General features: G+C 39.7%; 1 protein-coding gene across 1 annotated transcript in view; it reads right to left on the bottom strand.

Annotated features, from left to right (window-relative positions):
* Window positions 1-627: 627 nt before the first annotated feature.
* Window positions 628-15,263, bottom strand: part of LOC148828485 (SPARC-related modular calcium-binding protein 1-like) — a 155,725-nt gene continuing 141,089 nt past the window's right edge. Inside the window, exon 5 of the mRNA XM_088926038.1 lies at window positions 628-1,750. Coding sequence (XP_088782164.1) covers window positions 1,674-1,750 — 77 coding nt within the window. The 3' untranslated portion in view covers window positions 628-1,673. The remainder of the gene's footprint in view (window positions 1,751-15,263) is intronic.

Below are 15,263 nucleotides of genomic sequence, written 5' to 3'. Positions count from 1 at the left end.
CTGAACACGGGCCTGCCTTCTCCTAGCTATGACCTGGCCAGTCTCACTGCAGTGCATCTCCTGTCTCCACTGCCTGCATCAGGCAAACATAGACCACGTACACAAGCTAGCACCTCAGTCACTCTTGCTCAGCTGCTTCAACCTGCATATGACAGGTGAACTACTCACAAAACAAACACTTACATACAAGCCCTATCTCGCTCTATGTGCAGGGAAGTATGTTTTCTACATTTGTAATGCTGGCCCACAGCTGTAGCACATTGAATCATAAACTTCCCATGGTTGTGGTCACTTAAAAACCAAAAAGCATGCCTCCGGTATTGCTGGAGGGTTTGAGCGCATCATGCCCTAGAATCATTATTTAATTAAGATAAACAAGTTATTTTTAAACCTAGCTGCAAAGTTTCGTTTTGTAAGTGATCTCCAATGTTTTCTTAATCAAATGATGAAAGCAACAAAATGACAAAATCATCATAGTAAAAGGCTTTTTAATGAAACTGTCATAATATGATCATAAATAAAAAAACACAATGCACATTGCAAATTTTCTCCAGCAAAATAAGAAAACTTCACAACAAACCTTATATCTAATGAAAAAAGACAACTGGAGCTTCACAGAGCCGCTTCCCAATGCAAAATATAACAAATCAATTTATTCCAATGGTTATAACACTTTTTATCTGATTATGAAGTTCAGCAAAGTTCCAAAATCTGCTGATAATTTATCAATAACCTAGCAAAACATAATCACAAAAGCAAAAGCTTGCAAAAATACATAAAGTCCTGTGTTCTTATCTTGTACGGTGTGAGGAAGCATATCTGTACATGAGAGAATGTTCTCATCTCCAGGCTTGAAGGAAACTGAGAGATATTGTCTATTGGAGTTGGTATAATTGGTTCAGATTGCTGTCATTCATTATGTTTTCAACCATTCAGAGGGTTAGGGGAAAGGAGTTCCGCAGCAAAGCTCAGATTACATTTTTCTATTGATTGTTGACATAGCAAGTAATGATCAATCAATCAATCTTGTCTTCACAAAAAATATGAAGAGTTTTTATTTATGTTTGATCAATTTTTTCTCTGATTTTTATCAAAAACAACATTTTCACCTGTCTGACAGGGCCATAACCTGAAAAAATCATCTTTTTGTAGAAATGACCTGGATCTTTGACCTGAATGATCTTTGAAAATCTTCTTTTTTTCTGTTTATTTTTGTCTGATGAGTGGACACAGCACAGTAAGACATAAACAATCTGATGGTTTACATTTTGTGTTAACGTCAAGTAAACCCAAAGGAGTTAGCTTCAGTTTAAGACCTAAACAAGGCCACAACTGTCTATACTTACAGAAAATGTCTGAGATGATATAATTCCAGGTAGAAACTGGCTCTGGAGGGCCTATGACAGTATGTCACTTAAAAATATAGTTGTTGCATCCATCCTCAATGCATTTCAGTTAACAATAATGTCTTTCAAATAAGTAAAATAATGATTTTATGCCATATTACATTTTTTTTTATCATAACAGTTGGTCTTTGAGAGAATAGTTAAAGACTTCCCATGTTATTCTTTAAAAAAAAATCTTTTCTATAGTTAGGATATTAAAAATACCAATAGATTAAAAGGGAACTGGAATATTTTCTCAGGTAAATATACTGTTAACAGGCCTGCAGTCTAGTAGTTAACATGTGTCTTACTGAACAAATTGGCACCTTGCCTTTTCCCTGGGTGAGATCCGCCCACAGAACTACCTGAGGAAGAGAGGGATAAAAAATACATATCAGTTTACACATTTGTGAGCAGTAATTTTTCGACTTTGTCACAAAGTTAATACATTGAAATGTTAAATAATCTAAAAGCTGTCAATCTGCACTAATTGCAGTATGAACAGTACTTATGTTTCCTCTTAAACATATACAGTACAGATGCTTAATGAGATCTGCACATGTCATTTGTATTTTTCCCTCTTCCTTATGAGGCATTAGTTGGCTTTTTATACAATACTTTGACACACTTCAGAAAATTTGTTAAATAAAAGGCCTGATCCAAGACTCATATACTCTAAACTATTTCCACCAATAAATCAACTTTCATGGTTTCTTAAAAGGCTTTTATGTGGATTTACAGGATTTATGATTAAATTACCAACAGAAATGCTTGCACAAGACGCATTTTTTATTTTACGTGTATTAGTTGTTTATTTAAAAATAACAAAAATGTGAATGGTACTTCTACGTTGTAATGTTACCATCTTCAGTACAAAAAGTATTTAATTGAGATGTCAGATTATGCCACTGAAATGAATAAAGCTCCTATTACACAACTTTTTCAAGCTTTCTTAGCTGTAAACTAATAATAACAGGGTCTGACTAGAGTTCAACACCTTCTTTATATTGTCACAGACATCTGTTATTGGAATTGCTTTTCTTCATTAGTAGAGTTTGTGTAACTGTGTCTGGTCAGCCTTCAAATGAATTAAACTCTGTACTGGAGTAATTTTATTTTCATTGTTGTCACTTTCAGCTCCTTCATTCCTTTAATTTCTGTTCTCACACAGACAAGTTTTTACTTCACTTTAGCCCCAGTAAGCTAACAAAGGGAATTTGATCTTAATTAGTATAGAAGGGAAGCGAGAGGAAGTTACAACAAAGTAATTTTTTAATGCTCTCATATAAACAATAGCTCTTTAATTACATAGCTCCCCATAGTACTACAAAGCCATAGTACTTTAAAGTCCCTTTGGACAGTTTAAATGTTTTAGATTTTGCAGATCGGATTCTAGTGTGTATTACCTTTTTATAGAAAAGGATAGAAAAAGAAAATCCTTAAATTGTTTTAAAAAAAACTATTTTTAGCTCTCTGTTATAATACTAATAATAATACCACCTTTTCTGGATACTCCAATCAAATTACTTCAGAGGAAATGGGGACTCTCCTCCACCAATGTTTAGCACCCACCCTGGTTGATGAGATACCAAACAAAGTGCACACAATACAGTATAGTCACTGCACATCAGCTATCAGTGTGAAGGTGAATAGAGTAATGAAGTCAAATTCATAGAATTTGAGGGATTATTAAGAGGCCATGATTGGTTTGGCTAGGACACCGGGGTAACATAGAACAGCGTCAGGACCTCAGTATTGTCTCATCCAACAGATGGTGCCTTTTTTACAGTATATTGTCCCATTACTTTCTAAGGCATTAGGACCCACATAGACTGCAGGGTAAGCGCTCCCTACTGGTCCCCCTAACACCTCTTCCCACAGCAGCCTTAGATTTGCCAGGAAGTCTGCCATCCATGCACTGGCCAGGGTCATACCTGCTTAGCTTCAGTGGGTTGCCAGTTGTGAGGTGTGGAGTGATATACTGTAGCTGCTGGTTATAAAGTTGAAGCTTTAGCTATGAAATACTGAAATGGATGGCAAAGCTCAACCATTAACATTAACAATTTCAAACCAATTTTGTAAGGGCTTTAAAATATCAGCCCATGAAAAAATGATCATATACAAAAAAACATTTGCATTTTATGAGCTAGATCAACATACAGCAGGGAGATTCAACACTCTACCTCTATATACAGATGCAGCCATTCAAAACGCGTGAGATACACCACGGTACCATGCAGTGGGCGTGTCGCATCCTAACACGGCATGATGCAGTATCATGTGTCATATGACGTCATATCGGAAAGTATCCGGAATCACCTTGTAAAACCGCCAGGAGGAGCCAATAAAGCTTAACCTCTCATGTACAGCATTTGAGCTTTTAAATTTAAACTGTGTATTACAGCATGTTAATAATCAGTCATTAAAAAGTTGGTATATTTTATGAAAGCATGATTGCTCAGTTGGGCAAAAGTGCACAACCTACCTTTATCATGAATAGTTTAATTATGCAGAAATATTTTATGCATCAAAGCCTTAACCGAAGATATTACTAATAGTATTAATAATGAATGACCTTGCACAAGCATTACGCTTTTCCACATTATTTGTAACCGTCATTTTAAATGAAAAGACTTTATTTTTTCATCGACAAAAAGTAACACCACAGCATTTCTATGATCTAACTAACAGGGAAGGGACATTAGGTAGCCAATAGGATAGAGGAATAAATTACTTTTTTTGTTTATTTCTTTAGCACATTTATTTGAACATTTCCATCGATTGTACAAGCACTGAAAAACTGTCCAATCCCTAGTTCGTCTGGCATTTTCTTTTAGTATAACAGACATAAAAACTCCCTTGCTTTTAAGAGAGCGTTTCATAATTTCTAACAACGAAAATTATTTAAACTGCGACACTTATCATTCAACCAGAGCTCAAAACATCAACAACTGTATTAAAAGATACTTGTATCAGATACATTAGAATCCAAGCTTTTTTATCTACGCTTTCTTAAAAATTAGTCTAGAATTAGTCTTTAAAATTTATCACAGAGTAAAAAGTCAAATTTCTGGGGCGTCCGTATACCAGAGATTATGGTACCGCTTCAGAAGGGTGTCAGCTAGTCAGATTGCAGGACCGGAATTATCTGTTTTATAATCGAGAATATGTAATCACGTATCTAAAGAAATTAATAATGATATTAATTTAAGGATCTAAATATATGTATCTACAGATGCAGCCATTCAAAGTGCGCGGTACACACACGTACCGGAGGTAATTGGCTACGGCGTCGTACGTGATTGGTTGACCGACAGGGGCACTCGTGGTCCGTTGGTCTGTCGTAGAAAGATTTACAGTAAACGTCTTTACTGTGCCCGTTGTAGTATTGAATATTTATATGGAATTTTACCACTGAAGGGAAATCTTAGTACCTGAGCATAAAAAAAATAGGAGCATACTGCAACGCGTGTGAAGGCCATAAACAATATTAATTTTGGAACTTAAACATACAGTATATGGGTGATCTCGGTACTTTAAAGAAAACATACACACCAGTATTCCATTTCTCCCTAAACATTTTAAGCATCGAAGTCTTTAACTAACGTGATACCGGAGTCAACAAGCATACTTTTAGAATTTGATTAAAAGAGAATATAATATGAAATCGCGTATCTAAAGAAATTAATAACGATATAATTCAAAAGCCATTTAGCAAAGAGAGGATGAGAAGAGTGACAAACTAGTATACAGTACAGTACTTTAGATCTTTTTTTCTGAACCGGGAAAAATCTGATCATGTTTCTCTATAACAATAATAAAAAACATTGCCACACCCGGACTGTTAAACCAACGCATTAGCACATCAAAGCCCATTGAGGAGCCGGGCGCAATAACTGTTTTGTCCCTTGATTAACTGATCTGCATTAATTACAGAAATCGAGTTCCTGCTCTTTGCAGACGACCTGGTCCTGCTGTCGCCCAAAGAACAGAGGCTGCGGCAGAACCTGGTGCTGCTGGAGCAGCACTGTCAGACCTGAGCGCTGACAGTCAATCCGGACAAGACCAGAGTTATGGTTTTCCAGAAAAAAAGCCAGACCCCCATTAGTCTTCCTGAGATCGTCGGATTATGAACGAATTAAAGCATCTTATTAAAAACACGTTCGCGTTTGTTTGGGAGCTATATTATGTATTTTTCATATGTAAGATATAATGATGTGTTCCTGCTTACACATTGCACGACTTTAAAAGCTAGAAAAACAGGTTTCGATTCACATTATCTGGTGAGCCTTGTTTTGTCAAAGGACAGCACAAAAAAAAACAGACATTGTGTGGTACAGCACGGAGCTCAGTCAATTCAAACAAGTTCAGTTTAAAAAAAACTGCAACGGACATAAAAACTCCCTTGCTTTTAACAGAGCGTTTCATAATTGCCAACTACGAAATTTATTTAAACTGCGACACTTATCATTCAACTTTAAATAAACTTTATTTTATATAGCGTTTTAAACGAATAAGTAATTAGATTGCTCAAAAACCTAATCGCTTTTTCTACATAAACACAGCGTGATTGCTCTCTGAAAATGCTTTTTCTTTATATTTAGGCTCAGATTTCAACTATAGATCGTATTATTATAAACTTTTTTGGAAAAATGTCTTTTATGTAAACCATGTTTGCTATTAATTCATTTAGGGCTAGAATATGTTCATTGTCTTCCAATCGAGTCGAGTTGACATTAGAAGCTTGCCATGCCCGGACTGTTACACCAACACATTAGCATGTTAAAGCGATTTCATTGAGGAGCCTAGCTTTCTTAACTAGTAAGTACTGTACTTATTACTTTGAAAATACCTGTGAAACCGGTTTAATTCGTCACAGCCAGCACTCCCGCAGAGAGGGGGGTTGTACTCGTTAATGTCTTAGCACAAAGCAGAAACTTCTTGTATTTTCCGATGACATACAAGTGGAAAGATTACAGATTTTAATCGTCTTTTTTCTGAACCAGGGAAAATCTGATCATGTTTCTCTATAACAATAATAAAAAACTTTATTTTACATATAACCTTTAAAAGTGGCATCTCAAAACAATACAGTAGATGTAAACTACAGATTAAAAAGTAAATACCCAGACAAACACAAACGCGTTTTTAAAAAAATGCTTTTATTCATTCAGCAGAGAGAGAGCGTAAAACCTGGGCATAACAGCTGTTCCTTTTTCTGATCACTCGCTCTCTGGATAAACATCTCGCCTGTCCTGTTCTTTGTTTTCCTAATTTGCCGATTATGCCTGCTGCGATCCACTCCTACCCTCACACCTAAAGAAGACTATTTTAAATTTCTTTGCGCGGTCCATTGTGCAATTAACCCTTGTATGTGCTGTCCTTAAGGTGATATCACATAAAGGTGATATGTAAAATAATGTTTTTATTATTGTTATAGAGAAACATGATCAAATTTTCCCCGGTTCAGAAAAAAAGATCTAAAGTACTGTACTGTATACTAGTTTGTCACTCTTCTCATCCCCTCTTTGCTAAATGGTTTTTGAATAGAGTCACATGAAGAGAGAGGTGAAACAGCCCTACACAGCCCTGTCGCAGTACACGAATATAATTATATCTTATTAATTTCTTTAGATACGCGATTCTTTTAATACAGTCTTTGCTGTGCTCTAGAGGATCCTTGTGATATTTCGATCTCTGGTTGAATGATAAGTGTCGCAGTTTAAATAATTTTCGTAGTTAGAAATTATGGAACGCTCTGTTAAAAGCAAGGGAGTTTTTATGTCCGTTGCAGTTTTTTTGCAACATGAATATAATTATATCGTTATTAATTTCTTTAGATCCTCGATTCCATATTATATTCCCTTTTAATCAAATTCTAAAAGTATGCTTGTTGACTCCGGTATCACGTTAGTTAAAGACTTTGATGCTTAAAATGTTTAGGGAGAAATGGAATACTGGTGTGTATGTTTTCTTTAAAGTACCGAGACCAGCCATATACTGTATGTTTAAGTTCCAAAATTAATATCGTTTATGGCCTTCACACGCGTTGCAGTATGCTCCTATTCTTTTTATGCTCAGGCACCAAGATTTCCCTTCAGTGGTAAAATTCCATATAAATATTCAATACTTAAACGGGCACAGTTAAGACATTAAATATACATATACATACTGTATACAGTACAGTTTGCATACGGTAATATGTTTATGTTTTATGAGCATGTGAAAGGCATGGTGAATCGATTCTCAAAAATTACTGTACTTTGCATGATTGGAAACAAATGCGTGATTGCGAAATGCTGTGGTGTTACTTTTACAAAGACAGTCAATGAAAAAAAGAATGTGGACCAGGGCAATACTTTGAGTTTACACTTACAGCTTGTCCAAGGTCATTCATTATTAATAATATTAGTAATATCTTCGTTAAAGACTTTGATGGCGACAGCTCAAACATGAGAGGTTGAGCTTAATTAGCTCCACCTTGCGGAAATTCCGGATACTATTATTTTGCTTGCCGTATTATAGGAGAATTTACGGTAACTAGCGGGTATTTACCGGTAACTCGCGGTAGACTGTGTACAGCGCACTGGAAAATAACGCGGTATCGCCCGCGCATTTTGAATGGCTGCATCTGTATATAGCTGGTAGTATTACTGTATTTCACTTTCTTTGTAAACACGTTTTGTTAACACCCGAATCGCAGGTGGATTCTGTTTTTTGGTCTGTTATGGTCTGTAGCTCAAATCTTGCTTAACTAAAAATTAGACACAAGAAGAGTATTATTGAACAATGTTGTGAGGCTCTGGCGGACTTTCTCTGTAAACTGAAGAGCTATAGAGGAGACAGGTTGTGTATCGCTTCTTTTGATACTTGTAAAAAAAACATTCCAATGTTAATGCGAAACGGAAGATAATGTGGTGTATTGGTCATTAGTGAAAAGATTTTATCATTTAATCTCTTTACTGTGCACATTTTAATCTGCTTAGTATTGAATATTTATATGGAATTTTACCACTAAAGGGAAATTTTAGTAGTTAAGCATAAAACGCAGAGGAGCATAACGAAGGTCATAAAGGTCATAAACGATAATAATTTAGAAACATAAACATATTATGTAAACTGTATGTTGCTGTTATTCGTATTTTAAAGAAAAAATACACACCAATACTCAATTTCTCCTTTAATCGCTTTAACATGCTAATGCGTTGGTGTAACACTCTGTGTCTTAAGTACATTGTTTGTGAACAAACTTTGGTATTTTCAAAGTAGAAGGGGCAAGTCTTCCAGCGAAAGACACCTCCCCCCCCTCCAAAACCCCTTTTTTTTGCTTACAGTAGTAGTACTTAAGTACAGTACAGTAAGTACAGTAAGTACTTACTGTACAGTACTTACTTACGGTAGTACTTCTCGCATTAAGAAAGCTAGGTGTTAGCATAAACTATTAGTAATAAATAATATTAAATTTAGCACTGTAATAAATTGTGCTAATAATAAATTCTATTCTACTCTGAGAATGTAGGGGGGGAGGAAGAATGCCCGTGGTCTTTTCACTGATAAACTTGTGTCAAGCTGTCAACAAAAACCAGCTGTCAAAAAAAAGTTTATTTTTTAAAAAGTCAATTGTGTGTCCATAATATTGCTATTTTGATTTTGCTAATTGCTATTGCTACTGAGTCTCTGTGTAATGTAAATACATTTTGTCTCCAAATCCACCACCACTTGTATGAATCAATAATTCCGCTGCAATGGTTGTGTGCAGGAATTATTCAGTATGGCATCTCCATGTTCAAGTAAACACTGCTCTGTGTGCAAATGCAAATGCATTTAAAAAAAGTTTTTTTTTAAAAAAGCCACCTTTAAAGGCACTATATAAAATAAAGTTTATTATTATTATTAATATTGATGATATTCTTCCTCCCAGGACTTGTAAAATTGTTGTTGTTATTGTTGTTATCCCGTAAAGCACTTTGAGAAGCATACTGTCCAGCATATTGTATTTCATTGCACTTTGACAGATCGTCTTATAATCACCTGTTGTTAGAATATCCCCCATGAGGATATTCCCCCCAAGAGGATATAGAGGATATCCCCCAAGAGGTATCCAGGTAACAGTGAAACAGGCGTACAGTCTGGGGAGATCGCCCGTTTTCCATGTAAATAGTTCCCTGGTTCCGCACCCCTTGGTGTCTCTCTCTCTGTCTCTCTCTCTCTGTCTCTTTTGGGCCCGCGCTCTTGGCAGGCTTGTCTTGTGTCTCTCTCTCGTCTGGGTGCGGGAGTGCTGCTGGTGGGTGGTGACGGAGAAGAAATAAAGCGCAGTTTTTAACTCCACAAGTCTGAGTCTCTGTGTTTGTCCTCAACGAACCCAAATTCATTACATTGGTGTCAGAAGCGGGAGGATGGACAGTGAACGGCCGATGATGTCGGACTCAGAGAACTGCCGGTTCCCCCAGCCCCGGGGACTCCGGAGGCCGTCAGGAAATGGGAGCGGGGCAGCCTTAAGGGGGGAAGGCCGCCCTTGAGCGATGCAACCCCCGCTCCAGAAAGCCAGAAGGAGCGCTTCACCCCGCCTGCTGTGGGAAGGGTTGGCCACAGCCGGGGCTTATTTCTTCCCTGCCTCACCGAGGGCAGACCCTGCCAGGCCCTCGTCGACAACCACCCACCTGCTGCAACCAGACCAACCCCAGGATACAGTCCTCGTGGACTGGGGCAAGGTAGAAGGGGTGTTTCACCCTCGCAGCCCCAAAGTGCACGGTGAGTGCCCTGGGGGTCCAGCTGCCTCGGTGCCCAGTAGGACACCAGGCCGCAGCAGGGTGATGGTTGAACCGGTGTTAACGAGGGCCTGGCAGGGTCTGCCCTCGATGAGGCAGGGAAGAAATAAGCCCCGGCTGTGGCCAACCCTTCACACAGCAGGCGGGGTGAAGCTCTCCTTCTGGCTTTCCAGAGCGGGGGTTGCATCGCTCAAGGGCGGCCTTCCCCCCTTTAGGTCGCCCCGCTCCCGTTTCCCGACGGCCTCCAGAGTCCCCAGGGCTCCGGTGCCTGGCACTCCCGGGCGATGTGCCCCCTCTCCCCACAGCGGTGGCAGATGCCCCGCCGTCGTTACTCCCCCGGTGTCGCCGCGCTGGCCGTCTCCTCCTCCCCATCTGATTGCCCTTGCGCCCCTCCGTTGGTGCCCACCAGTCTCCTCGAATACGGCATCAGCCTGCTCAGCCAGAGCCAGGGCCTGCTCCAAGAGGACCGGCGCGGCCAGCATCACATGGCGCTGCACCTCAGTCGGCGCCAGGGCCCAGAGGAACGCCTGGAGCGCTATCTCCCGGTGGGCCTCCTCCGGGAGAGTAGGGTAACCCTGGTGGGCTACGTAGGCCACGTCTGCGGTGACCAGACCCAGTGGCTCTCCCGGTAGGCAGCAGCGTTGGGCCAACCTTGCCCACAGCAGTCCCAGCGCCTCCCCTCTCCTGCCAAAACGCCTCTGGATGGCCGAATCCAACGCCGCATAGTTGTACCGCTGGTCCCTGGGTACATCCAGCAACGCCTGGCAGGCCTTCCCCTCCAGGACGGCGGCGAGGTGGCCCAACATCTCCACCTGAGACCAGCCGTTTGCCCAGGCTGCCATCTGGAACTGGGCCTCAAACATCTGCCATGGGATCTCCCCATTATAACGGCTCGGTCTCACCGGCGCAGGCTGGAACAGGGGTGGTGAGCTGGATCCCGCTGGTCTGGTGTCTCCTTCCTGCCACACGGCCTGAGGCGACCCAGGAAAGGGCCCCCCTTCCACTGAGTAGGTCACCGTGGGGTAGCTCTGATAAGGGCTGTGGCCACTGGCGGTGCTGAGGGGTCGTCCCAGCCCCTGGAGGCTGCTGCTCGCCCCCAAAAGGCGCTTTAGGGGGTCACTCGGCTGCCGGGTGAACCGGCGCTTCTCTGAGTCCGACATCATCGGCCGTTCACTGTCCATCCTCCCGCTTCTGACACCAATGTAATGAATTTGGGTTCATTGAGGACGAACACAGAGACTCAAACTTGTGGAGTTAAAAACTGCGCTTTATTTCTTCTCCGTCACCACCCGCCAGCAGCACTCCCGTGCCCAGACGAGAGAGAGACACAAGACAAGCTTGCCAAGAGCGCGGGCCTGAGAGAGAGAGACAGACAGAGAGAGAGAGACAAAGAGAGAGACACCAAAGGGTGCGGAACCAGGGAACTATTTAGACGATCTGTCAAAGTGCAATGAAATACAATATGCTGGACAGTATGCTTCTCAAAGTGCTTTACGGGATAACAACAATAACAACAACAATTTTACAAGTCCTGGGAGGAAGAATATCAGCAATATTATTAATAATAATAATAAACTTTATTTTATATAGCGCCTTTAAAGGTGGCTTTTTAAAAAAAAACTTTTTTTAAATGCATTTGCATTTGCACACAGAGCAGTGTTTACTTGAACATGGAGATGCCATACTGAATAATTCCTGCACACAACCATTGCAGCGGAATTTACATCGTTTGGCAGGACTATGATTCATACAAGTGGTGGTGGATTTGGAGACAAAATGTATTTACATTGGGTTGCTGTAAGTGGAGCACTAATAAGCCCAAAGCTCTACTTATTATTTTAAAAGAGAATGCACCTGACAAGCTGGACAGTATGCTTCTCAAAGCGCTTTACAGGATAACAACAACAATAACAACAATTTACAAGTTCTGGGAGGAAAAATATGATCAATATTAATAAGAATAATAATAAACTTTATTTTATATAGCGCCTTTAAAGGTGGCTCCTCAAAGAGCTTTACAGGATAACAACCGATGAAACAACAGTGGCTGGGGGTTGAAAATACCTGTGAAACTGGTTTGTTTACAATGTACTGTAGACACAGAGTGTTACACCAACGCATTAGCATGTTAAAGCGATTCCATTGAGGAGCCGGGCGCGATAATTGTTTTTTTTCTGATCTGCAAGGCCAGTTGGCTGCAGCGAATGTGAATTCTGTCTGAAAAAATAAAAGTATTTTAATCAAGATTCCCTAATAAAATTTATGTGAAACAAAACAAAAACTAAAAATAAGATACAATCTACAGACATTCACAACATAAACATATCTTAAAACATTTACATATATTGTTAAATTATTACTTTAAATATATACTTTAAGTTACTGAAACAGCCAGTTAATAAAATCGTTGCAATTTTGTTCTTGTTTGGAGGTGGAGATATTCTGACAACAACTGATTTAAAGACAATCTGTCAAAGTGCAATGAAATACAATATTACGGGGGTACCTTTAAAGCGGAGACGACGAAAATAAAGTTTATTATTAATTTGCTGAACAAAGAGGTGAACATTATTATGCAGAAGACAAAGATAACGATTTATGTTGCATTGCCAGATTGTGAATCAATAAAAATATTAAATTAAACACGGTTTGCGATTTAAATGAAAATGGGGGTGACGGGAACTCTTAATCTAAATAAAAATAAATTAAATAAAACAGGTTTCGATAGTTAATAACCACTTTTTATGTGCGAAACACGGGTGATTTTTCTTCCTCCTGATCAGTTTAGAAATCTGTGTACGCTGTAAGGTTTTTACTTCTTATTTAAACTTTTAAAATACGTGTTTCGAATAGAAGCAGCATATGCTCATGTCTTCCTGGTATGTAGAACAGATCAGCAAGTTTTTTTTTCTCCAATCAGAGGGGTGTCAGATGGTGTCAGCCAATCACCATTCTGAAGCCTACCGTAATCTCTGGTATAGGGACAGCCCAGAATTCTGTCACATTTTCATTTTAGGAAATTATGAAACGCTCGGTTAAAAGCAAGGGAGATTGTCCGTTATAGTGGACATAAAAACAAGAGTTTGCTGCGGCGTTATTGGAAACCCAATTTTAACACAAATCGCCAGCATTATATCCTAGAAGACACAGAAAGAAAATGCAGACGAACTAGGGATTGGACAGTTTCCAAGTGCTTGTACAATCGATGGAAATGTTCGAATAAATGTGCAAAAGAAATAAAAAAATAATGTATTCCTTTGTCATATTGGCTAGCTAATGTCCTCTCTTTGCTAGTTACCTGTGGCTGTGTTTCTGCGTTGCGTAGCAATGAGTGACTATATTCTCAGGCGGAGGAACGTAAACAGCTTAGTTTTCGTGTTAAATAATTTTTTTTAATTAAAATTCTATCTATACAGCAATCGCATATTTGGGGACTGTTTCATAAAACTTTGATGCTTAAAATGTTTAGGGAGAAAGGGAAGACTGGTGTGTATTTTTTCTTTAAACTACCAAGACCAGCCAAATACAATACAGTTTACATACAGTAATATGTTTATGTTCCTAAATTAATATCGTTTATGACCTTCAGATGCGTCATGCTCCTCTTCTTTTTATGCTCAGCTACTAAAATTTCCCTTTAGTGGTAAAATTCCATATAAATATTCAATACTAAGCGGATTAAAATGTGCACAGTAAAGAGATTAAATGATTAAATCTTTTCACTACCAACCAATGCACCACGAGTGCCCCTGTCGGTCATTTTGGCCAGCCAATCACTTACTGCGGTAGACTGCGGTGGCTTGTGGGTAGTTGCATCTGGTATGGGTTTGTACCGTGCATTTTGAATGGCTGCATCTGTATGAGCTGATTCCATGCTTGCACTAGAGAAAGGAAAGTCATAGAAACCCAAAGTATATCATATGAGGAGCACCTATAAAAGCTGTTCTCATAAAATTCAAATATTCATGAAAATGTGACATTGCTGAATTTGAAAAGAACTTTATTAGTTTGACCAGCATTTCTATAAATAAAAACTATGATGTGAGTCTGTGCTGTATGTGTCTACACTTTTACAGGCCTCCAACCAAAAAGTGTGGAAGATTAAGGGAGGTGAACTCCTAAGAAGGGTCAAGACTCTGACTGTGCATGGGAGAGGTTTTCTGTTTGCACCCAAGACAAATGTCTTTCTGCAACTAAAGCCTGTGATTTTTCACAATTGTGTGTTTTATCAAAAAGAGAAAAAAAACAGATGGCATGATGCTAAATGGAATGTTCCTGTCCTGTTTGTTTGTGTTTTACAGACTTCTGTAAACATCTTGTGACTCCTGTGAAGCATTGTTCTGGACCCTATGTAGATGGTATAATCCAGAAGTAAGTGAAAAGGGATGACGGGGAGGAGACGATGAGGATCAGGAGGGGTTGACAGACAGGGGGGTGTGAGGATGGTGAACTGGTGCTCGGGGGGTGTAGCCCGGGTGAAGAAGTCCAAGGAGCCCAGGGGGGAAATCTGGGGCGAAGTCCAAAAGGTAATCCAATCGAGACAGGACAAAACAGAGTTAAAAGCCGGAACGAGATCTGGTACAGGGATGGGGAATAAAAACGGCATTACGAGGCCAGGCGCTCTGAACCCCAGACTAAGCTGGGTCAGGAGACCGATAGGTCCGCAGACGTAGGCCGACTTGATGGTAGACGGGCCTCTGGGCATCAGTCTTCCGATGCAGAGCGAGGAGTAGTGAGAGCACCAGGCATAAATATTGAGGGGCAGGATAGGGGGCAGGTGTCCATAATTAGCAAAGTAAGAAAGAGCCAGAGCATCTTTAAGAGAAGGGATTATGATCGTGAGACTTGTGTGCCTTGTGTGTTTCTTTAATATGTTAAAGTCTCGCCTACATGCACTGCATTAAAGAAAAAGTGTAACTACAGTTGAGCAAGTATATTTACTTTGTGCTAGGGGAAACCCTGACTCTATAGTAAGCTCCCCTTCTGCTGATTGAATAAAAAATTTGACAATCTCCTATCCCGAGTGAAGACTGAGTTTTCTTCGACAAATGTAATCAAATTATTGTGTAGAAGTGCTACAGATGCAGCCATTCAAAATGCATGGTACAAA

This window comes from Atractosteus spatula, chromosome 9 (genome assembly GCF_055471065.1).
Source record: "Atractosteus spatula isolate fAtrSpa1 chromosome 9, fAtrSpa1.hap1, whole genome shotgun sequence".
NCBI lineage: Eukaryota > Metazoa > Chordata > Actinopteri > Semionotiformes > Lepisosteidae > Atractosteus > Atractosteus spatula.
Note: the sequence above shows the minus strand (reverse complement) of the source record. Positions and strands in the feature narration are given on the sequence as shown.